General features: G+C 40.7%; 1 protein-coding gene across 1 annotated transcript; it reads left to right on the top strand.

Annotated features, from left to right (window-relative positions):
* The first annotated feature begins 14,878 nt into the window (after window positions 1-14,878).
* Window positions 14,879-24,658, top strand: crlf2 (cytokine receptor like factor 2). Its single transcript, XM_045707669.2, has 5 exons — window positions 14,879-15,316; window positions 18,558-18,703; window positions 21,939-22,098; window positions 22,275-22,576; window positions 22,816-24,658. The coding sequence occupies exons 1-4, from the start codon at window positions 15,187-15,189 to the stop codon at window positions 22,418-22,420; spliced, it is 582 nt and encodes a 193-aa protein (XP_045563625.1). The 5' UTR covers window positions 14,879-15,186; the 3' UTR covers window positions 22,421-22,576; window positions 22,816-24,658.
* Window positions 24,659-25,258: the final 600 nt, after the last annotated feature.

The following is a 25,258-nucleotide window of genomic DNA, read 5'->3' on the forward strand; positions in this document are numbered from 1 at the left end:
AATAATGTTTACATATTTTGCATTACTCATCTCATATGTATATACTGTATTCTATTCTACTGTATCTTAGTCTATGCTGCTCTGACATTGCTAATCCATATATTTATATATTCTTAATTCCATTCGTTTACTTAGATTTGTGTGTATTGGGTATATGTGAAATTGTTAAATATTGCTGCACTGTCGGAGCTAGAAACGCAAGCATTTCGCTACACCCGCAATAACATCTGCTAAACACTTGTATGTGACCAATAAAATTTGATTTGAAATAGGTTTATTGTTTGAAACTTTCATTTCAGTGTTGAGTTGGAAAGCCTGCAGGATGAATGGGTTGCTGAATATTGGCAGGAACTGGAACCCACTGTCATACGTCGATTCAGAGTATCCCAAACTTTCTCAATGGGTGACATGTCTGGTGAGTGTGCAGGCCATGAAAGAACTGGGACTTTTTCAGCTTCCAGGAATTGTGTACAGATCCTTGCGACATGGGGCTGTGCATTATGCAAAAACATGAGGTTATGGTGGCAGATGAATAGCACAACAAAGGGCCACAGGATCTTGTCACGGTATCTCTGTGCATTTAAATTGCCATCGATAAAATGCAATTGTGCGCATTGTCCGTAGCTTATGCCTGCCCATACCATAACCTCACCGCCTCCATGAGGCACTCTGTTTACAACGTTGACATCAGCAAACCATTCGCCCACACAATGCCATACACGCGGTCTATCATCTGCCTGGTACAGTTCAAACCGGTATTCATCCATGAAGAGCACACTTCTCCAGCGTGCCAGTGGCAATCGAAGGTGAGCATTTGCCCACTGAAGTCGGTTACGATGCCGAACTGCAGTCTGTTCAAAACTTCATGCAGATGCGCTTCCCTGAGGCGGTTTCTGACAGTTTGTGCAGAAATTATTTGGTTGTGCAAACCCAGTTTTATCAGGTGGCTGGTCGCAGACGATCCCGCAGGTAAAGAAGTGTAGATCCTGGGCTGGCTTGGTTGCAGATGGTCTACGATTGTGAGGCCGGTTGGAATTATTGCCAAATTCTCTAAAAACTGATATGATAAATTCAATTATCTGGCAACAGCTCTGATGGACATTCTTGCAGTCATCATGCCAATTGAGTTGTGTGACAAAACTGCACATTTTAGTGTGGCCTTTTATTGTCCCTAGCACGGGCTGTTTAATCAGCTTCTTGATATGCCACACCTGTCAGGTGGATGGATTATCTTGGCAAAGGAGAAATGCTCACTAAGAGGGATGTAACCAAATTTGTGCACAAATATTGAGCGAAATAAGCTTTTTGTGCCTATAGAACATTTCTGGGATCTTTTATTTCAGCTCATGAAACATGGGACCCACACTTTAGATGTTGCGTTTATATTTTTGATCAGTGTGTATCTGTGTGTGTATATATGTGTGTACTTACTGTACATGCATACAGTACCAGTCAAAGGTTTGGACACACCAACTCGTTCAAAGGTTTTTCATTATTTTGACTATTTTCTACATTGTAAACTATGAAATAACACACATGGAATGCATTTCAATTAACAGGTGTGCCTTGTTAAAAGTTAATTTGTGGAATTTCTTTCCTTAATGCGTTTGGGCCAATCAGTTGTGTTGTGACAAGGTAGCGGAGAAGAAGCGGACAAGAAGCTAGCCCTATTTGGTAAAAGACCAAGACCATATTATGGCAAGAACAACTCAAATAAGCAAAGAGAAATGACAGTCCATCATTACTTTAAGACATGAAGGTCACTCAATCCAGAAAATGTCAGGAACTTTGAATGTTTCTTCAAGTGCAGTAGCAAAAACCATCAGGCGCTATGATGAAACTGGATCTCATGAGGACCGCCACAAGAATGGAAGACCCAGAGTTTCCTCTGCTGCATAGGATAAGTTCATTAGAGTTACCAGTCTCAGAAATTGCAGCCCAAATAAATGCTTCAGAGTTCAAGTAACAGACACATCTCAACATCAACTGTTCAGAGGAGACTGCATGAATCACGCCTTCATGATCAAATTGCTGCAAAGAAACCACTACTAAAGGACATCACTAATAAGAAGAGACTTGCTTGGGCCAAGAAACATGAGCAATTGACATTAGACCGGTGGAAATCTATCCTTTGGTCAGATGAGTCCAAATTTGAGATTTTTGTTTCCAACCACCGTGTCTTTGTGAGACGCAGAGTCGGTGAACGAATGATCTCCAGATGTGTGGTTCCCACCGTGAAGCATGGAGGAGGAGGTGTGATGGTGTGGGGGTGCTTTGCTGGTGACACTGTCAGTGATTTATTTAGTATTCAAGGCACACTTAACCAGCATGGCTACCACAGCATTCTGCAGTGATACTCATTCCCATCTGGTTTGCACTTAGTGGGACTAGCATTTGTTTTTTAACAGGACAATGACACAGCCTGGAGGTGTGTTTTGGGTAAGGGGTATTTGACCAAGAAGGAGAGTGATGGAGTGCTACATCAGATGACCTGGCCTCCACAATCACCCGACCTCAACCCAATTGAGATCACTTGGGATGAGTTGGACCACAGAGTGAAGGAAATGCAGCCAACAAGTGACAGCATATGTGGGAACTCCTTCAAGACTGTTGGAAAAGCATTCCAGGTGAAGCTGGTTGAGAGAATGCCAGGAGTGTGCAAAACTGTCATCAAGGCAAAGGGTGGTTACTTTGAAGAACCTAAAATATAAAATATATTTTGATTTGTTTAACACTTTTTGGTAACTACATGATTCAACGTGTTATTTCATAGCTTTTATGTCTTCACTATTATTCTACAATGTATAAAATAAAGAAAATCTCTTGAATGAGTAGGTGTGTCCAAACTTTTGACTGGTACTGTATATGAGCTTACTTCTGTGTGGACATTAATGACACTTCACTCTTTGTTTTCTGATACTTACTTGATGTGTACTTAAATACCTACAGCATAACCATACCAAGTATGGGATCCCAAAGGTATATAGACCCATGGACCTGCTTTGTTGCTGAGTAGTGAGGTATTTAGTGCACCCCATATTTTACCCACATGAGGGCAATGTTGGCCAAGAAAACAGCAACATGAATATTTTAGAGTTAAAGTGAAGCTACACCAATATACAGTATGTCTTCACCAAAATTGTCTTGTTTTTCTCTGCAAAAAATGTAAACCTCGAAAGGAACTGCAGGAGCAAGTTCTTACACAAGTATGGTTAACAAATCATTTGTATCCCATTTTGCGGTATCCAATTGGTAGTTACAGTCTTGTCCCATCGCTGCAGCTCCCGTACGGACTCGGGAGAGGCAAAGGTCGAGAGCTGTGCGTCCTCTGAAACACAACCCAGCCAAGCCACACTGCTTCTTGACACAATGCCCGCTTAACCCAGAAGCCAGCTGAACCAATGTGTCAGAGGAAACGCGGTACACCTGGCAACCGAGCCAGCATGCATGCGCCTGGCCCACCACAGGATTTGCTAAAGCACGATGGGACAAGGTATCCCTGCCGGCCAAACCCTCCCCTAACCTGGATGACTCTGGGCCAGTTGTGTGCCGTCTCCTGGTTGCATCCAGCTGCGACAGAGCCTTTTATTTCTTTAAACTAGCATGTCAGTTAAGAACAAGTTCTTATTTACAATGGCGGCCTACACCAGCCAATCCTGGACAACGCTGGACCAATTGTGCGCCGCCCTATGGGACTCCCAATCACAGCCAGTTGTGATACAGTCTGGATTTGAACCAGGGTGTCTGTAGTGACATTTTGAGATTGTCTGTCTACTCCCATTTTGTTTAATTGTTGTGCAACTAAGAAATTGCTATTCTGAAAGAAAGTCTATGCTGTAGAGTGATATCATATCGTACTATATTGTGCTATTTTTCAGAGTTGACAAAACTATCAATTCAAATAAATGTGTGATGATCAACAATTTTTACAATAATTTGTTAAGTACAGTATCACTGCTATTCATGTGTGCTTTTAGACAATCCATTTGTTAATTGTCTAATCATTCTTTAAAATGGAACTAAAAGGCACCTACAGTTGAAGTCGGAAGTTTACATACACCTTAGCCAAATATATTTAAACTCAGTTTTTCACAATTCCTGACATTTAATCCTAGTAAAAATTCCCTGTTTTAGCTCAGTTACGATCAACACTTTATTTTAAGAATGTGAAATGTCAGAATAATAGTAAAGAGTGATTTATTTGAGCTTTTATTTCTTTCATCACATTCCCAGTGGGTCAGAAGTTTACATACACTCAATTAGTATTTGGTAGCATTGCCTTTAAATTGTTTAACTTGTTTAACTCAAATGTTTTGGGTAGCCTTCCACAAGCTTCCCACAATAAGTTGGATTAATTTTGGCCCATTCCTCCTGACAGAGCTGGTGTAACTGTGTCAGGTTTGGAGGCCTCCTTGCTCGCACATGATTTTTCAGTTCTGCCCACACATTTTCTATAGGATTGAGGTCAGGGCTTTGTGATGATCCACTCCAATACCTTGACTTTGTTGTCCTTAAGCCATTTTGCCACAACTTTGGAAGTATGCTTGGGGTCATTGTTCATTTGGAAGACCCATTTGCGACCAAGCTTTAACTTCCTGACTGATGTCTTGAGATGTTGCTTCAATATATCCACATAATTTTCCTCCCTCATGATGCCATCTGTTTTGTGAAGTGCACCAATCTCTCCTGCAGTAAAGCACCCCCACAACATGATGCTGCCACCACCGTGCTTCACAGTTGGGATGGTGTTCGTCGGCTTGCAAGCCTCCCCCTTTTTCCTCCAAACATAACGATGGTCATTATGGCCAAACAGTTCTATTTCATCAGACCAGAGGACATTTCTCCAAAAGTACAATCTTTGTCCCCATGTGCAGATGCAAACCAGTCTGCCTTTTTTATTTTGGTTTTGGAGCAGTGGCTTTTTCCTTGCTGAGCGGCTTTTCAGGTTATGTTGATATAGGATTTGTTTTACTGTGGATATAGATACTTTTGTACCTGTTTCCTCCAGCATTCATTTAAAAAAAAATGTGTCATTTAGCAGACGCTCTTATCCAGAGCAACTTACAGTAGTCAATGCATACATTTCATGCATTTTTGCTTTTTTTTTGTACTGGCCCCCCGTGGGAATTGAACCCACAACCCTGGCGTTGCAAACACCATGCTCTACCAACTGAGCCACAGGGACGACCCATAGGTCCTTTGCTGTTGTTCTGGGATTGATTTGCACTTTTCGCACCAACGTACGTTAATCTCTAGGAGACAGAACGCGTCTCCTTCCTGAGCGGTATGACGTCTGCGTGGTCCCATGGTATTTATACTTGCGTTTTATTGTTTGTACAGATGAACGTGGTATCTTCAGGCATTTGAAAATTGCTCCCAAGGATGAACCAGACTTGTGGAGGTCTACATTTCTTTTTCAGAGGTCTTGGCTGATTTCTTTTGATTTTTACCATGATGTCAAGCAAAGAGGCACTGAGTTTGAAGGTAGGCCTTGAAATACATCCACAGGTACACCTCCAATTGATTTAAATGATGTGAATTAGCCTATCAGAAGCTTCTAAAGCCATTACATAATTTTCTGGAATTTTCCAAGCGGTTTAAAGGCACAGTCAACTTAATGTATGTACACTTCTGACCCACTGGAATTGTGATACAGTGAATTATAAGTGAAATAATCTGTCTGTAAACAATTGTTGGAAAAATTACTTGTGTCATGCACAAAGTAGATGTCCTAACCGACTTGACAAAACTATAGATTGTTAACAAGAAATTTGTGGAGTGGTTGAAAAACGAGTTTTAATGACTCCAACCTAAGTGTATGTAATCTTCTGACTTCAACTGTAAATAATTACTGACCAGACCACTACTTCAGATTATTAGTGAGATGATAGCTAGCTCCTCAACTAACATTTGATTTGCACAATTGTTCAAATTAGGAAGAGTTTCATTAATTTGTTTCAAAGATAGAAGAAAAAATAACAGGAGTGCTTCTACCAGTTTGAAATAACAATGGAGACTTGCTGGAGTCTTGTTAATGTGTATCTCTCAGGTGTGACAGAGGAGGAATATTCAAGGAAAGAACTGTATGTGTGGACCGTGTGATCATGAACGTATATCAGCAGGTTTAAGGGGACAGATGACAATTTTCACAACTTGGCTGGATCCTGTCTGTCACCAAAGATGATGTATCAACTTTCGACAACAATTACATGTATCATAATAACTAATAAGACAAAATGTCTGAAATATGCCAAGATTTCTAATTAGTGAAATGTTTTTGTGAATTATTTTATTTTATTTTATTTATTTAACCAGATAGGCCAGTTGAGAACAAGTTTTCATTTACAACTGCGACCTGGCCAAGATAAAGCAAAGCAGTGCAACAAAAACAACAGTACAGAGTTACACATGGGATAAACAAACGTACAGTCAATTACACAATAGAAAAATCTATACAGTGTGTGCAAATGATGTAAATAATTATGTTCCATGTACAGTATCACAACTTACTTTGTGTAAAATGCTCAGAGCCCTTCTCGCTCACTCACTCACTCACTCACTCACCCATGTAAGATGGAATATGTGAAAAATTGAATAGAGTAAATGGAGAGAATTGAGTGTTCATTTTGACATTATCTCATTAGGTAACATTGTATGTGGAAAACCTCATCATAGTCAAACAGACAACTAGAGATTATCTCTTTCCTTTCCTAAAAGATGAGTGTGATGTCAGTTAGTCAGACCTACAGTAGGGGAGGGGACTTTCCGTTTCTTTCCGTGCTGAAATGGTTGGAGACGGGCTTTCATCCGACCCACTGAGGGCCCCTTTCTTGTTATTTTGGATCTCTCATGGGGGCAATCTCAGCTAGCAGCAGACAGACTTGGTCTCATCTCCACTCATTCACACACGCACACACAATACGCTGCAACATGTTTACTGTGACTGTCAATCATACAAGCTTGCATGTTGTGGTGGAGCGGAGTGTGTGTTTGTGTGTGTGTGTTTTCGGCAACTGAGTTAGGAAAGACCCCTGTATCTTTGTAGTGAATGGGTTTATGATACCCTATCCAAAGTGTAATTAATAAATTCACCATGCTCAAAGGGATTTTCAGTGTCTGCTTAAAAAAATAACTTCTACCAATAAGTGCCCTTTGCGAGGCATTGGAAAACCGCTGTGGTCTTTGTGGTTGAACCTGTGTTTGAAATTCACTGCTCGACTGAGGGACCTTACAGACAATTTTGTGTGTGGGGTACAGAGATGAGGTAGTCATTCAAAAAAATTATGTTAAACACTATTATTGCACACAAAGTCCAAATGTTCAGCTTTTCATTTTTTATTCATTTGTAAAATTTCAAAAAACATAATTCCACTTTGACATTGTGGTATTGTGTAACAAAGGTCAGTGACAAAATATCTTAAATTCAGGCTGTAACACAACAATATGTGGAAAAAGTCAAGGGGTGTGACTGCTTTCTGAAGGCACTGTATTTCTTAATTTTGTGCGTTCAATATAATCACCTATTTTACCCCTCATTATTTTGGGCATTGATTCATTGCTGTCACTTCCACTGTAGGATGGAAAATGAAAATAGTTGCATTTTAGTATTTGGGCCAATTGGTTTATATTTTCAGAGCTTTAATTGGAACATGTTTTATCGTTTTCATACCGCTTAACATACCCCCTTTGCCTTAACCACACAATAAACATATTGAACGCTCAACTAACCTACATCAATTGACTTAGAAACTGCTAAGTTATTTATGTAGCCTAATAGTAACATTAATTACCCATACATCACAATTGCATTTTTTGAAAATGGAATACAGAAATATCTCATTTACATAAGTAGTCAAACCTGAGTCAATACTTTGTAGAAGCACCTTTGGTGGCGATTACAGCTTTGAGTCATCATGGGTATGTCTGTATCAGCTTTGCACATCGGGATTTGGTGATTTTCTCCCATTCTTCTTTGCAGATTTTCTCAAGTTCTGTTAAGTTAGATGAGGAGTGGCAGTGAACAGCAATCTTCAAGTCATTCCACAGATTTTCAATGGGATTCAAGTCTGGGCTTTGGCTGGGCCCCTTAAGGACTTTCACATTCTTGTTCTGTGTTGCTTTGGCTGTATCCTTGGGGCCATTGTCCTGTTGGAATATAAATCTTTGCCCCATTCTAATGTCGTTTTCACTCTGAGCAGGTTCTCATCAAGGATTTGCCTGTATTTAGCTCCATTCATTGTTCCCTCTATCCTTACCAGTCTTCCAGTCCCTGCTGCACTGATGCTACCCCCACCATGCTTCATGGTAGGGATGGTGTTAGACGGGTGATGAGCTGTACCTGTTTTTTTCCCCCAGACATAGCGCTTTACAGTAAAGTGTTTGTCTCATCAGATCACAGAACATTTTGCCTTCTCAGGAGTGGCTTCCGTCTGGCCACTCTCCCATAAAGGCCAGATTGGTAAAGTGCTGTAGAGATTGTTGTCCTTCTGTTCTCCAATCTCACCAAGGAACTCTGTAGTTCTGTCAGAGAGTTAATTGGGTTCTTGGTCACCCTGACCAAGGTCCTTCTTGCCCAGTTGTTCAGTTTGGTCAGATGGTCCGCTCTAGGCAGTCTGGGTAGTTTCATATTTTTTAAATGATGAGACCACTGTGTTCTTGGAAACTTTCAACCCACTTGAAATGGTTTCATACCCTTCCCCAGATATATGCCTTATCTCAATTCTGTCTTGGAGATCTACGGACAGTTCCTTGGACGTCATAGTATAGTTTCTGCTCTGACATGCACTGTCAACTGTGGGACCTTATATAGACAGGTGTGTTTCTTTCCAAATTGTATTTTTATTTTATTGTACCGTTATTTTATCAGGTAAGTTGACTGAGAACACATTCTCATTTACAGCAACGACCTGGGGAACAGTTACAGGGGAGCGGAGGGGGATGAATGAGCCAATTATACTGTAAATCATGTCCAAACAATTGAATTGGCCACAGGTTGACTCCAATCATGTTGTAGTGACATCTCAAGAAGGATCAATAGCAATGCAGTGTGAATATCAAATCAAATGTATTTATATAGCCCTTCTTTCATCAGCTGATATATCAAAGTGCTGTACAGAAACCCAGCCTAAAACCACAAACAGCAAGCAATGCAGGTGTCGAAGCACGGTGGCTAGGAAGAACTCCCTAGAAAGGCCAAAACCTAGGAAGAAACCTAGAGAGGAACCAGGCTATGAGGGGTGGCCAGTCCTCTTCTGGCTGTGCCGAGTGGAGATTATAACAGAACATGGCCAAGATGTTCAAATGTTCATAAATGACCAGCATGGTCAAATAATAGTAATCATAGTGAACAGGTCAGGGTTCCATAGCAGAACAGTTGAAACTGGAGCAGCAGCATGGCCAGGTGTACTGGGGACAACAAGGAGTCATCATGCCAGGTAGTCCTGAGGCATGGTCCTAGGCTCAGGTCCTCCGAGAGAGAGAAAGAAAGAGAGAAAGAGAGAATTGGAGAGAGCATACTTAAATTCACACAGGACACCAGATAAGACAGGAGAAATACTCCAGATATGACAGACTGACCCTAGCCCCCCGACACAAAAACTACTGCAGCATAAATACTGGAGGCTGAGACAGGAGGGCTCAGGAGACACTGTGGCCCCATCTGATGATACCCCCGGACAGGGCCAAACAGGCAGGATATAACCCCACCCAATTTGCCAAAGCCCCCACACCACTAGAGGGATATCTTCAACCACCAACTTACCATCCTGAGACAAGGCCGAGTATTGCCCACAAAGAATACTTATGTAAATGAGATATTTCTGTATTTAATTTTCAATTCATTTGTTAACCTTTCTGAAAACATGTTTTCACTTTGTCATTATGCAATATTGTGTGGAGATTGGTCAGAAATGTTAAGCGGTATGAATACTTTCTGAAGGCACTGTATCATTAGTCTTTTTTCTGAATATTTTGCCAAAAATGTAAGTCCTCCCCCAATAACGGAAGGAAACACAGCAACAGATATGACTTGTTTTTATACTTGCTCTAGGCCTTTTTTTTTTTTTTTTTTGACGTGTATTGTAACTCGAGCTCCGTCTTGTCTGCTGAGAGGAACCTGTGGTCTGGGTTGTGGTTGACACCTGGGGAACTATTACACTAAACACAAGTTGTCATGACGTCACTGTTCCCATGACAATGAGTATAATCTGATCTCTATCAAAGATGGTGAATTTTACTGTGTATGCAGAGAACTACATCAATAGGCAACAATATTCTGCTTTTCAAATCTATAGTTACATGTATAAACAGCATTGTTTTACTACATCTGGCAGGATGTGATTTCATTTTCAAACAGTTCACGAGAACATTCGTAACCCTGTGTCACTTTATACCACAAAACAAATAGACAACTTAGCCTGTGTGGTTTGTGTTGAGTAGATATTTATGTTGGCTACGAAGTGCACCATGAATCTATTTTTGTGCAAGTGCAATTGAAGTTGGTGGCCCTCAGCCACTGATAACAGATTGTTGCTGGTTAAAACAGACGAGGCAGTAGCTCTCTCTCGCTGTGAAACGCTGACCCCTGCTCTTAACCCTCATACTATTCTTAACCCCCACCCCACCCAGAGAACAACTTATAAATGATGTTTGTCTCCTGCTGGTCCCACGGCAAATGCCTTGACTTTATTGTTCCGTTGTCACTTATCCTGCCAAAGCTTTGATTCATTTTATCTTTCACCCTTTTAGCTAAACATATCATGTGAATTTGGAGCTTTGTTCCTGACAGGCCCTGTCTTACCTTGCTCTCACCACAGGCTCCAATCTCTTCCCAGAGGATGCATGCAGTGGAGGAGGAGAGGAATTCTGCGGGATTCAAAGACTTTGCCTATCCTCTCCGGTTTCTTTCTTTGACTCTTTGCTTTCCTTCCCCCTCCCCACATTGACCTGTTCTGTCTGTGAGTGTCTGACACCTCTCATCCCGAAACCACAGCCCAGCCCAGGAGTACCATGAGTAGAGAATCAAGGCTGAGGAACTGCAGCCCTGGTGTGCAGGCTTTTGTTCCAGCCTAGCTCTTAATTGTTTTCAACTTGATTGAGATCTTTTTGGACGATTATGATTAGTTTATTATTTAAGACAGGTGTGCTGAACTGGAAAAAAAAGTTTGGTATTTTAAATTGTCACAATTGTTTGTATAGGCTACTGTTTTAGTTTTGGTTTGGATTCACAGTCCAGTGTGGAAACTAAGAGTAGCCAGTGAGTGTGTAATAGAAAGTGCAGCGTGCAAGGAAGGCCCCAGGGTTCCGGTCTTGAAGCACGCTTTCCACTGCATCTACAGGCTAGCTCCAGTATTGCAGTTTAGCTGTCTAGCCCAAAAAGGCAATTCCCATAGATGACCCCAGAGAAGTCAAATTAGAAAATTCGCAATACCATGTAGTGGTTTCTGTTACAGCAACACAGATCAACATATCCTCAACACTACCAAACAGAAGTCAAATGCACAGAAGTCAAATGCTACGTACATGCATTAACACAACTGCCACATTTCCAGACCAAATTAAAATATCACGATTGATATGACTAGAGCACTGCGACAGACCTCTAGCCCCCATCCTACAGAGAGAGAGAGAGAGAGAGAGAAAGAGAGCTTGGCTATCATCTCTGTCTTCCCCCCTCTTCCTCCTCCTAATACTGGGGACAGCTTCTAAGTAATGTTGTTGTCTGGCTGAGGTGAGATGTTCACAGAACTGTCTGATGGGCCGTGGAGATAAACGGTTCACACTCAGCCTCCAGCATGTCACAGAGTCGACTGTAGTTAGTGGCTGTGGAAACTGTGGGGAAATGTTTTTATTTGACAAAAAAATTAAAACACATGCAATGCATTTAAAAATCCTTGAGGATAACACAAAAACATTTAAAAAGGTATTTCCATTGTTGTCCTGTTGTTGATTTGATCACGAGCGCCTTTGGAATGGTTTGGTTTCCATCAGTGTGTTGATGGTTTGATTGAGAATGGGATGGCCAGGGTGAACATGCATTGTGTTATCAGTCATCGAACAAAAAATCATAATTGAAAACATTTAAGAAGGACTTTTTGAAGAGGATAAGGATGATTTTTATCTCGATGTATGATTAGTATCATACTCATTAGGATAAAAATGCCTTAGTGATTTTACAGCTTTGAGCACAATTGTAGGTAGCATCTGCTTGTGCAGCCATATCACAGTGGTGGTGTCCGAAATCTGTCTTGCCTACTACTTATTTAAACTGCATACTGTATACTAATCGTACTACATACTATTTAGAACATACTGCTTAGTAAAAACGTATGCAATGAGCAACAAATACTAACATACTAGTCATCCATACTGAGAAGGTGTCACCTGAATGTGCAATCGCACTTGTTCCCAGTGCTTAATTTGAGCTGGATCCTGCACCTCTCCATTTTGGACTGTTTCTTTCCAGAACCTATTTGAGATTCACTTTTTATGATCTCTCTATGCTGTGATAGACGTGAGCCTACAACTCATCTCTACAGCATTGCACTTCATCATTTATTTCCTTATAGAATCATAGCCGCGTGAAGGGTTCTGGAGCTGCAGCACCCGTGATAAATTGAAATAAATTTGCTAAAGTTATAGAGCTACTGCTGTCTGTTCAGAAACAAATGAAATAATTTAGAATAGCCTACTCCATGAAAATGCCTCTAATTAGCCACAGAGGATCAATAGCTTCTTAAAAAATTGCCTAGCTGTGAATTCGATCATTTGTGTGGTTTTAAAAAGATTCTGCCAAAGTCTCCAGTTATGTCAAATTACATACAATTGCATGAAATGCATTCATAAAAAGCCACATTTTTCCCGGACTATGCCAATGCGTTGATATGCATGCAATGCCTTATTATAAAAGTGATTTCTTTCCCCTTCATGTGTTCCGGTACCTCAGCGTTCCCCAGGTCACCCCTCTCTTGCGCTCACTTTCTGATCCGACACCTCCCAATTTACAAAATGAAGCTGTCATGTTCGTCGTATGAAGGAGACCAAGGCGCAGCGTGCGTATCGTTCCACATCTATATTTATATGTGAAACTGTGCAAGACATACAATAAACTAATACAAAACAACAAACCGTGACAAAGAGGTGCAACATGCACTAACTCAAAATAATCTCCCACAAACAAAGGTGGGAAAAACAACTACTTAAATATGATCCCCAATTAGAGACAACGATGACCAGCTGCCTCTAATTGGGGATCATCCAAAAACCCCAACATAGAAAAACAGAAACTAGAACCAAACAACATAGAGAAAATGAACTAGATAACTCCCCCCCCCCCCCCCCCCAGTCACACCCTGACCTACTCTACCATAGAAAATAAGAGCTCTCTATGGTCAGGACGGTGATAGAAACACTGTTGTTCCCCACCATTCATACATTTCTGTAGAGTGCATCCCCTATTCTAATTATCAGCTGTTGTCGGACATAAAGAAAGAACAATTCTCTTCCTCAATAGTGTGCATCGAATTCTATTAGATGAAAAAACTAATTTAGTATGACATCCTGGCATTTCATTTCATGTATACTTGCTTTTCTAAATTTCACATACTATAAAACTATATTTTTTTCCTCAAACGGCCTACTATTTAGGACTCAAGTATGGGTATTCAGACACGGCTAATGTTTGTTTCTGCGGTCTCAGTATTTTGTCTAACCAGATTTTTTTTAAATCACACTATCAGCTTGTGTTAACATCTATCTGAAATACCCCCAAAAAACAAGATTTACTCAAACTGTATGTATATGAGGTTGTACAAAAATGTAATCTTAGCATATCTGTAATCTTGTTCCCAGACTCACTTCCGCCCCAATTGCGAGGAGAAACTGATGGACCAATGCGTCAGATTTGGCCTTTGTTAGCCAATAAGAAAGACGTGTGAAACTCCTGCCATAATAGGAATTGGTTTCTGAACCAAGCCTTGCAGTCGTTTGATTCGCAAAAGTAAATGATAACAAATACTTTACTCAGTAGGTTCCCTCCCATAACATTCTATGGTCACTCCCACTGAGGCCAACTTAGAATGGTTGATGTACCAGGCTAATATGCCCTGTGCGCAATAGCCTAGAAACGAGGTTAGCATATGTGTGGTTTAGAGCTATGGAGCGGTATCTCTCATATCAGTGGTGCTGCGATGGAGAGCAAACTTTTCACTCGCAGACTGTCCAGTCTGTTCCGGTCAGGCAGATTACTGGACCACATCTAACAGATAAAGATACACACACACACACACACACACACACACACCACACTGTCTCATACGAGATAAGAATACAAGCATACATTTTTGTCAAGAAAATTCATATTGAGTTGAATTTACGCAAGACGACCCAAGAATCACATTAATGGGAGCAGATACATTTATTATAATATTCTGTACACCAAACTCAGAAAGTATCTACACCTTCGCCATTCAGCTATGTGATTGAAAATCTTGAGAGCAGAAGTTAGGGGAGCTTTGATACAACAAAGCTTCAATATAAAATCAAAATGGTTTGTGTCCTATCCCGTTGACCCCTAATTTTGAGGGGACATTTTTCCCCTAATACTGGTATTTGTGATCGAAGAAGAGAGCCTCGTCACACATCGAATCACTGCAAGGTTATTGTGCCTTTGTTTACCTCTAACACATTTTTCCCCCCTACTACCAGCCTTTGGTGGGGGGTAACAAGGTGGGCATCTAGTATCTGGGGAGTCCCCTGTGTGTGGGTACGGATGCCCTTTTATAGGCAGAAGAGCAGGAATACACTGTAGCATCATGGGTACTGCAGGAAGGCAGTGGGAGGCATGAGGAAAGATGAAATATGACACTTGCCTGGTGAGGCATCACACGTCAGAATATGAGCCACCTCTGAGTAAGGTGGAGGTGTCTTGATGTGGTTGACACTGACTTCAGTAGCTGAAACTGTGTCCTTCTGTGGTGGCTAGTGACAGTAGCTCAGATTATGAGAGTGTGTGTTTGTGAATCTAACGGTTAGGATACAGAGAGTTTTTCTAGGAGTAGAGGGCAGGTGCGTTCACGTGTTTGTGCCTGCTTACAGAGGGGTCAGGAGTGTGTATCTGCAGAGTAAGGGGGGCAGGTGTGTGTGTGGAGTGTTGTGTATGTGTAGGGAGATGTTTTAGGGTAGTATGCCATGTGTACCAGTGCTCTCTTCGCTTGGCTCTTGTCTATACTGGTGCTCTGCTCCGAAGCCAGGAAAGACCATCCAAAGAAGACCAAAGAAATAAGAATACCATTAGATCATCAAAAGTCCATTAGAGAAGGTAAGAGGGGCTTTACTGTAAATGATCAGGTTACCATTCATGAATAGCATTTTGATGTAATTACATGTAAATATTCACACATTGGTGCCACTCTATACTGTGCCATGGTAAGAATCAACTATGGTCTTTAGGAATTTGGTGCACAGTAGTTAACACAAAATTAGTTAACTGCAAAATATATCAGGTTGCCACAGCAAACCATCTCCAAACAAAATACATGAGTCTGTTTTCCAAAACTCTTCACGCGTTCCTTTCCCCCTCTCGTAAATGATCGCAGATTGCATACCTGGGCTCAAATAGCATATATTTTCTTTGAAATACTGTATCTTTGCTGTGTTTGATTGAGCTTGCCTGGTGCAATAGAATCAATGTAATAGTCCCAAAAGTGCAAGGCTCAAAACACTCAAAGTATTTGAAAGAAAACAAATAATATTTGCACTTATCGGAAATGTATGTCAAAAGCAGATAGCTAGGATCCCACGTCAAACACAGCCAAAAGACAGGTATGTACAATGAAAAAGGTTATTTATTAAACGTTCATGATTACAAAGTGACAACCCACTGGGCACAGACATCATTTCAATGTCTAGTTTTGATTTACATTTGGTTGAGTTGTCAACTAACATGAATTCAATATGAAATCAACAAAACAATGTCACCATGTCTTTAGATTTTGGTTAAAAGTTGGGTGAAAAAAATCCCCAATTCCCTTACGTTAGTGGTTGTGGCTCTACTCTGAATAGCTTGTTCCATCTCATCCCACAGATGATAAATTAGATTGAGATCTGGTGACCTGGCAGGCCACTGCAGTAAGCTGAATTCACTGTCATGTTCGTGGAACTATTCCTGGACAATCCTAGCCTTTTGGCATGGGGCATTATCCTTCTGAAAAATATCAATTTGCAGATGGATACACTGCTGCCATGAAGGGATGCATCTGATTGGCAATGATTTTCAGATATCCTGTGGCATTCAAAACATTGCTCCACTTTTATGAATGGCCCACCACAACCACCACCAGCCTGCAATGTTGACACGTGGCATGATGTATGCACCTACGTCATGTGGTTTTCTCCATACCCTAGTCCTCACATCAGCGTGTAACAGCAGGAACCAGGATTCATCAGACAAGGCAATGTTTTTCCAATTCTCCAGTGTCCAGCGTTTTCGTTCGTTAGCCCACCGCAACCGCAATTTCTTGATTTTTTGCTGAAAGAAGTGGAACTCTGTAAGGTCGCCTGCCGTTGGCCGGATGTCCTTTGTTTGGTGGACCATTCTTGATAGACATGGGAAACTGTTGAGTGTGAAAAACCCAGCAGCGCCTGGCACCTACTACCATTCCCCGTTCAAAAGCGCTAACATCTTTTGTCTTGCCCATTCACCCTCTGAATGGCACACATACAAAATCCATGTCTCAATTTTCTCAAGGCTTAAAAATCCTGTCTTCTCCCCTTCATCTACACTGATTTGAAGTGGATTTAACAGGTGACATCAATAAGGGATCAGAGCTTTTATCTGGATTCACCTGGTCAATCTACGTCGATGTCACGGAAAGAGCATTCCCAATGGTTTTGTACACTCAGTGTACTGTACCAGTCAAAAGTTTGGACACACCTACTCATTCTTTATTTTTTACTATTTTCTACATTGTAGAATAAGAGTGAAGACATCAAAACTATGAAATAGCACACATGGAATCATGTAGTAACCAAAAAAGTGTTAAACAAATCATAATATATTTTAGATCCTTCAAAGTATCCACCCTTTGCCTTGATGACAGCTTTGCACATTCTTGGCCAACTCATGTCAAACCATCTTATTTGGGTTGAGGTCGGGTGATTGTGGAGGCCAGGTCATCTGAGGTACCACTCCATCACTCTCCTTCTTGGTCAAATAGCCCTTACACATACTGGAGGTGTATTGAAAACAAATTATAGTCCCACTAAGCGCAAACTAGATGGGATGGCATATCGCTGCAGAATGTTGTGGTAGCCATGCTGGTTATGTGTGCCTTGAATTCTAAATAAATCAATGACAGTGTCACCAGCAAAGCACCCCCACACCATCACACCTCCTCCTCCATGCATCACGGTGGGAACCACACATGCGGAGATCATCCGTTCACCTACTCCGCGTCTCATCAAAGACACAGCAGTTGGAACCAAAAATCTCAAATTTGGACTCATCAGACCAAAGGACAGATTTCCACCGGTCTAATGTCCATTGCTGTTTCTTGGCCCAAGCAAGTCTCTTCTTATTGGTGTCCTTAAGTAGTGGTTTCTTTGCAGCAATTCTACCATGATTCCCGCAGTCTCCTCCGAACAGTTGATGTTGAGATGTGTCTGTTACTTGAACTCTGTGAAGCATTTATTTGGCCTGCAATTTCTGAGGCTGAACTTATTCTCTGCAGCAGAGCTAACTCTGGGTCTTCCTATACTGTGGCGGTCCTCATGAGAGTCAGTTTCATCATAGCGCTTGATGGTTTTTGTGACTGCACTTGAAGAAACTTTCAAAGTTCTTGAAATTTTCCGGATTGACTGATCTTCACGTCACCTCTCTGGGACATGTGGGACGCTATGAGACTCAAATTGAGCTCAGGTGCATCCTGTTTTCATTGATCATCCTTGAGATGTTTCTACAACTTGATTGGAGTACACCTGTGGTAAATTCAAATGATTGGACATGATTTGGAAAAGCACACAGCTGTCTATAAAAGCACACATCTGATTAAAAAAAAACTGTTTTTGCTTTGTCATTATGGGGTATTGTGTGTACATTGATGAGGGAAAAACTATTTAATCAATCTTAGAATAAGGCTGTAACTTAACAAAATGTGGAAAAAGTCAAGGGGTCTGAATACTTTCCATAGGCACTGTATATGGCTTTCTTTACTTTTTTGTAAGCAATTATTTAATAACAACAATTGGGTGGGCTTTTATAATGTCTTATAATATATGTTATGTCTCCATATGAAGGATTTTCGACTGATCAAAAATGGCTGACATTTGTCAGGATCATTACCAGATGACAATTAGACATTAGGGGGTCACACATGCTTATGACAAGTCTTACAATGCATTAATATTTTCTCATATCCTAAATTAATATATTATTTCTTAAGGATCCTATCCATAACACTGGACTGTTGAGGCCTCATCCAAACTCACAGGGTATTAAAGCTATTTGGGACCTTAACCTTTTTATATAACCATAAAAGTGACTGACAACATTTTTTTTCCAGCTATAAACCCAGACAAAATTTGTTTGGACCTATCTGACAGCTCTGATGTTGTCTTTGTGTCGTGGAGGAACCCTAACCGTGATGTAGGAGAACACTGCTATGAGAGCACACTACAATACAGGAACCACTGTGACACGGCCTGGCAGGTACAGGACTTTCAATGCTTTTCTAAGTTCCTACAGAGAGAAACAATTTTAGGATGGATGTTAGCTATAGTAGGATAATAGCTAATGAAAGTAAAATGGTTGCTACCATAGAAACAGTAGGTTGCCGTCTGCTCCTTTTTCTCAGTCCCTAATAAACGGTCAGTCACAGGGGCATAGGTTTCGAGCAGAAAGATAAATACCCACACACTGCCAAAGGGTTTAAAAAAATCCAATATAGAGGCTCAGATGTCTTGCCATTGCCAGCTTACGTAAAGATGTGGAAACAGATTATATTGATACTAACGGATTCTAGATATGAATTATAGTGCATTCGGAAAAGTATTCAGACCACTTGACTTTTTCCACATTTCGTTACGTTGCAACCTTATTCAAAAAAGTTTTTAAATCTGATCAATCTACACACAATACCCCATAATGACAATGTAAAAACAGATTTTAAGACATTTTTCCAAATGTATTAAAAATAAAACTGAAAAACCTTATTTACATAAGTATTCAGACTCAAAATTGAGCTCAGGTACATTCTGTTTCCATTGATCATCCTTGAGATGTTTCTACAACTTGATTGGAGTCCACCTGGGGTATATTCAATTGATTGGACATGATTTGGAAAGTCACACACCTCTCTATATAAGGTCCCACAGTTGACAGTGCATGTCAGAGCAAAAACCAAGCCTTGAGGTCGAAGTAATTATCTGTAAAGCTAGGAGACAGGATTGTGTCGAGACACAGATTTCGGAAAGGGTAGCAAAAAAATGTCAACATTGAATATCCCAAAGAACACAGTGATCTCCATCATATTTAAATGGAATAAGTTTGTAACCACCAAGACTCTTCCTAGAGCTGGCCGCCTGGCCAAACTGAGCCATCGGGGGAGAAGGGCCTTGGACAGGGAGCTGACCAAGAACCCAATGGTCACTCTGACAGAGTTCCAGAGTTCCTTTGTGGATATGGGAGAACCTTCCAGAAGGACAATCTCTGCAGCACTCCACCAATCTGGCCTTTATCGTAGAGTGGCCAGACGGAAGCTACAACTCAGTAAAAGGCACATGACAGCCTGCTTGAAGTTTTCCAAAAGACACGTAAAGGACTTTCAGACCATGAGAAACACGATTCTCTGGTCTGATGAAACCAAGATTGAACTCTTTTGCCTGAATGCCAGTGTCACGTCTGGAGGAAACCTGGCACCATCCTTACGGTGAAGCATGGTGGTGGCAGCATCATGCTGTGAGAATGTCCTTTAGCGGCTGGGACTGGGAGACTAGTCAGGATCGAGGGAAAGATGAACGGAGCAAAGTAGAGAGAGATCGTTGATGAACACCTGCTCCAGAGCACTCAGGACCTCAGACTGGGGCGAATGTTCACCTTCCAACAGGACAACAACCCTAAGCACACAGCCAAGACAATAGAGGAGTGGCTTCGGGAGAAGTCTCTGAATGTTCTTGAGTAGCCCAGCCAGAGCCCGGACTTGAACCAGCTGTGCAGCGACGCTCCCCATCCAACCTGACAGAACTTGAGAGGATCTGCAGAGAAGAATGGGAGAAACGACATAAACTCCCCAAATACAGTGCCTTGCAAAAGTATTCACCCCCTTGGCATTATTTCGATTTTGTTGCCTTACAACCTGGAAATAAAATAGATTTACACAACATGCCTACCACTTTGAAGATGCTAAATATTTTTTATTGTTATTTAAATACTTTTTTTATTGTGAAACAAACAAGAAATAAGACAAAACAAAAACTTGAGCGTGTATAACCATCCACCACCCCAAAGTCAATACTTTGTAGAGCCACCTTTTGCAGCAATTACAGCCGCAAGACTCTTGGGATATGACTCTATAAGCTTGGCACATCTAGCCACTGGGATTTTTGCCCATTCCTCAAGGCAAAACTGCTCCAGCTCCTACAAGTTGAATGGGTTCCTACTGGTGTACAGCAATCTTTATGTCATACCACAGATTTTCAATTGGATTGAGGTCTGGGCTTTGACTAGGCCATTCCAAGACATTTTCCCCTTAAACCACTCAAGTGTAGCTTTAGCAGTATGCTTAGGGTCATTGTCCTGCTGGAAGGTGAACCACCGTCCCAGTCTCAAATCTCTGGAAGACTGAAACAGGTTTCCCTCAAGAATTTCCATGTATTTAGCGCTGCCCAGCCCCTGCCGATGAAGAACATCACCACAGCATGATGCTGCCAACACCATGCTTCACTGTGGGATGGTGTTCTCAGGGTGATGAGAGGTGTTGGGTTTGTGCCAGACATAGCGTTTTCCTTATGTTTGGGGAGTCTCCCACATGTCTTTTTGCGAACACCAAACGTGTTTGCTAATTTTTTTCTTAAAGAAATGGCTTTTTTTCTGGCCACTCTTCCGTAAAGCCCAGCTCTGTGGAGTGTACGGCTTAAAGTGGTCCTATGAACAGATACTCCAATCTCCGCGGTGGAGCTTTGCAGCTCCTTCAGGGTTATCTTTGGTCTCTTTGTTGCCTCTCTGATTAATGCCCTACTTGCCTGGTCCGTGAGATTTCGTGGGCGGCCCTCCCTTGGCAGGTTTGTTGTGGTGCCATATTCTGTAAATCTTTTAAAAATGGATTTAAATGGTGCTCCGTGGGATGATCGAAGTTTTGGATATTTATTTATAACCCAACCCTGATCTGTACTTCTCCACAACTTTGTCCCTGACTTGTTTGGAGAGCTCTTTGGTCTTCATGGTGCCGCTTGCTTGGTGGTGCCCCTTGCTTTGTGGTGTTGCAGACTCTGGGGACTTTCAGAACAGGTGTATATATACTGAGATCATGTGACAGATCATGTGACACAGATTGCACACAGGTGGACTTTATTTAAATTTATTTTGTGACTTCTGAATATAATTGGTTGCACCAGATCTTATTTAGGGGCTTCATAGCAAAGGGGGTAAATACATATGCACGCACCACTTTTCCTTTTTTGAATTTTAGAAATTTTTTAAACAAGTAATTTTTTTACATTTCACTTCACCAATTTGGACTATTTTGTGTATGTCCATTACATGAAATCCAAATAAAAAATCAATTTAAATTACAGGCTGTAATGCAACAATATAGGAAAAACGCCAAGGAGGTGAATACTTTTGCAAGGCACTGTGCATGGCTGTAACGTAACAACATTTGTAAAAAGTCAAGGGGTCTGAATACTTTCCAAATGCACTGTATATTACTGTGTTTGATTCCGAACAGGATGTTGTACTGAAGGAGTTCTCCTACCAGGTGGACAAGCCAGACAGGAAGAGGAGATATTACTTCAGGATACGGATGAGATACGACTGTCTGTTTGGTGACCTGAAGACTTGGAGTGGATGGACACCAACGAGATACTGGAGAAATGAGACCGAGACAGGTAGAGCAATCTTTCTGCCTTTGGCTTTCTGTGTTCCATTCCTTCTCCCCCTCTCTATCTCACATTTAACCTTAGGTCAATTGTTTAGCCCATTAACAAAATAAGGGAACAGTAGTATATTTGATGAATGAGGCTAAAATGACTTTTTCAAATACTCATACTCTTTCTGTCAACAGGTCCTTGTGCCACAGAGATAAATGCCATTGTTTATGTTGTGACCATTTTACCTTTGTTGATCTGTTTCCTGCTGATAGTCACTTTCTCACAGAAAAGGCAAGTGGTCAAGTCTATTCTATTCTGCAATGATATGCTAACGATTTAAGAGCAATTTGGAATTGTGTAGATCCTGAGTAGGTCATACATACATATAATCATAATGCAATAATTGTTGGCCAACAGGGTCAGAAGACTCTTCCTACCTCACATCCCAGACCCCAAACACACCTGTGAAACTCTCTTCAGTATGGACCAGTTTCAGGTAACAGACTGAAATTATATTCATAGTTGATAATATAGTTTGGTAAACACTTACTTTACCTTTACTTTGAGGGGTATACGTAAAGCAGTCATAAAACCTGTATGAACAAAGTATTCTTCAAAACACATTTATTCAACACCATTCATATGGAGTTTAAGTTCTACAGAGTTGCACACAAGAGTTGGAGCGACCTACAGTACCTCAATTAACCTCTTACCTTTCTATCTCCCTGTTGGTAGTGGCATAGTACTTTCACAGAGTCCAGTGTGGAATGTGAGACAGTTGACATAGAAATTGTCAGCACAGAAGAGGAAGAAGAAGCAGAGAGGGAAGATGGACAAGCTGAAGAAGAATCCCCTCATATTGACCCGGTTGCTCATCTAACAGACCTAGGCCTCCAGAGCTACCCTGACTTGGAGGTCAATGGAACGTACGTGTTCTGGTGAGGGACGGACCAAGATCTTTATTTTGTTTTGAATTAAATTAACATTACTGAAGTTGTGTTGATGAGGTGCTTGTGACGATGATGGTCTTGGACCAATGATGTACTGTCTATGACTGTATGTGACATGACTGAACCAAAGGACTTGACATTTTGCACACTGTTGTCTTTTTTGCACACTTGTATAGATTATTTGAAATCTTATTTTCTGATAAATAAAACAACAGTAGTACAATAAATAATAATAAGGACAATTTACATTATATACTGAACAATATTATAAGAGCTTGCAACAATTTACAAAGATTTTACTGAGTTACAGTTCATATAAGGAAATCAGTCAATTTAAATTAATTAATTAGGCCCTAATCTATGCATTTCACATGACTGGGAATACAGATATGCATCTGTTGGTCACATATACCTTTAAAAAAAATGGGCCTCACAATGAGCCTCAGGATCTCGTCACGGTATTTTCTGTGCATTCAAATTGCCATTGATAAAATACAATTGTGTTAGTTGTCTGTAGCTTATGCCTGCCCATACCATAAGTCCACCACCACCATGGGGCACTCTGTTCACAACGTTGACATCAGCAAACCGCTCACCCACACAACGCCATACCCTTGGTCTGTGGTTGTGAAGCCGGTTGGATGTACTGCCAAATTCTAAAATGATGTTGGAAGCGGCTTATGGTAGAGAAATGAGCATTCAATTCTCTGGTAACAGCTCTGGTGGATATTCCTGCAGTCAGCATGCCAACTGCACGCTCTCCCTCAAAACTAGAGATATCTGTGGCATTGTGCTATGTGACAAAAAGTCACATTTTAGAGAGGCCTTTTATTTTCTCCCAGCACAAGGTACACCTGTGTAATGATCAGGCAATTTAATCAGTTTCTTGATATGCCACACCTGTCAGGTGGATGGATTATCTTGGCATAGGAGATATGCTCACTAACAGGGATGTAAACAAATTTGTGCACCCACTTTTAGAGAAATAAGCTTTAGTGCATATGGAACATTTCTGGGATCTTTTATTTCAGCTCATGAAACATGGGACCAAATCAAATTGTATTGGTCACATGTTTAGCAGATGTTATTGCGAGTGTAGCGAAATGCTTGTAACCAACACTTAACATGTTGCGTTTATATTTTTGTTCAGTGTATATCGTTCATTTGACATATTCTTACACATTTTGTACATTTTGCAGCGTTAGTTAATACATACATGTTCAAAAATATACTTTCTACGTGTTTTTGAATTATGTACATGTTATATCGTCTGGATGTTTATATTCTTTTGAGTGTTCTAGAACACTGTACCTTTGCCTGCCCGTGTTAAAAAAAAAGGACCTCATCTTCCACAATCCACTAATACAACTCTAGTGCATGTACTAAGCCACTGTACGTCTGGCACACCTGGTCCCTTTTTCTCTGTCCCTATATTTTGGGGACATTGGCTAGGTTTCCATAAAATTTGGGACAGGTAGTTATGTGAATTGTATAAAATCTGCATATAAAAATATGTGCATTTTCCCATCATAGGTGTGTTTCCATCAAACTGACTTGTGTATAAAAGACTGTGCATGATGACGTAGAGCACATAAAACACTTTTGCGTTTAAGTTTTAATGTACCGAATAAAAATCAAAAGTTCAATTTCTTTCCATTTCATTTACCAGTCTACCGATGGATTTGTCACACAAACTGTTAAATAAATAGCAAACTTGCCCTATCTGGTTTTGGCGAATGCTCTCTAGACAACGGTTTGCTGATAAAGTGGAAAGGGTAAGTGGACAGGGTATGATGAAATAAGGATAAGGCAGCCAAGCATAAATCATCATGTCACCAGCATTCAAATAATAGCCCAATATTTATTGGAAATTTCCGTCAAGCTTATCACCGTCCATCACTTAACCAACATGAAGTTAATACTAACTTATTTAATCTGCCTATAAACTATTAACCATTTACACTCATGGGTATTGGCCTATATTGATAGGGCTACATTTAAATGCTTCTTACAGAAGAAATATGAAAAACATATGCATAACCATGATAGCAATTGAAAGGGACAAGTTTGAATAAAATGGGTACATCTTAGACCAAAGGTGAGTAGACAATAGTTCACCTGATACAAGAGTGAATCCAAACATTACACTTGATTTTATGTGCATTTTACATTTACTGTACTTTTTCACCACCTTTGTTTATAACGAAATCTCTAAATACTCTGGATAC

The sequence above is a fragment of the Salmo salar genome, chromosome 25 (genome assembly GCF_965601325.2).
Source record: "Salmo salar chromosome 25, fSalSal1, whole genome shotgun sequence".
Classification (NCBI taxonomy): Eukaryota; Metazoa; Chordata; class Actinopteri; order Salmoniformes; family Salmonidae; genus Salmo; species Salmo salar.

What these genes read in the sequence shown, in the direction of transcription:
- crlf2 (XM_045707669.2), top strand. Translation starts at nt 15,187, where the DNA reads ATGTGTACCAGTGCTCTCTTCGCTTGGCTCTTGTCTATACTGGTGCTC. An exon ending in TCAAAAGTCCATTAGAGAAG is followed by an intron (nt 15,317 to 18,557) that starts GTAAGAGGGGCT and finishes TTTTTTTTCCAG; the next exon opens with CTATAAACCCAGACAAAATT. An exon ending in GAGAAATGAGACCGAGACAG is followed by an intron (nt 22,099 to 22,274) that starts GTAGAGCAATCT and finishes TTCTGTCAACAG; the next exon opens with GTCCTTGTGCCACAGAGATA.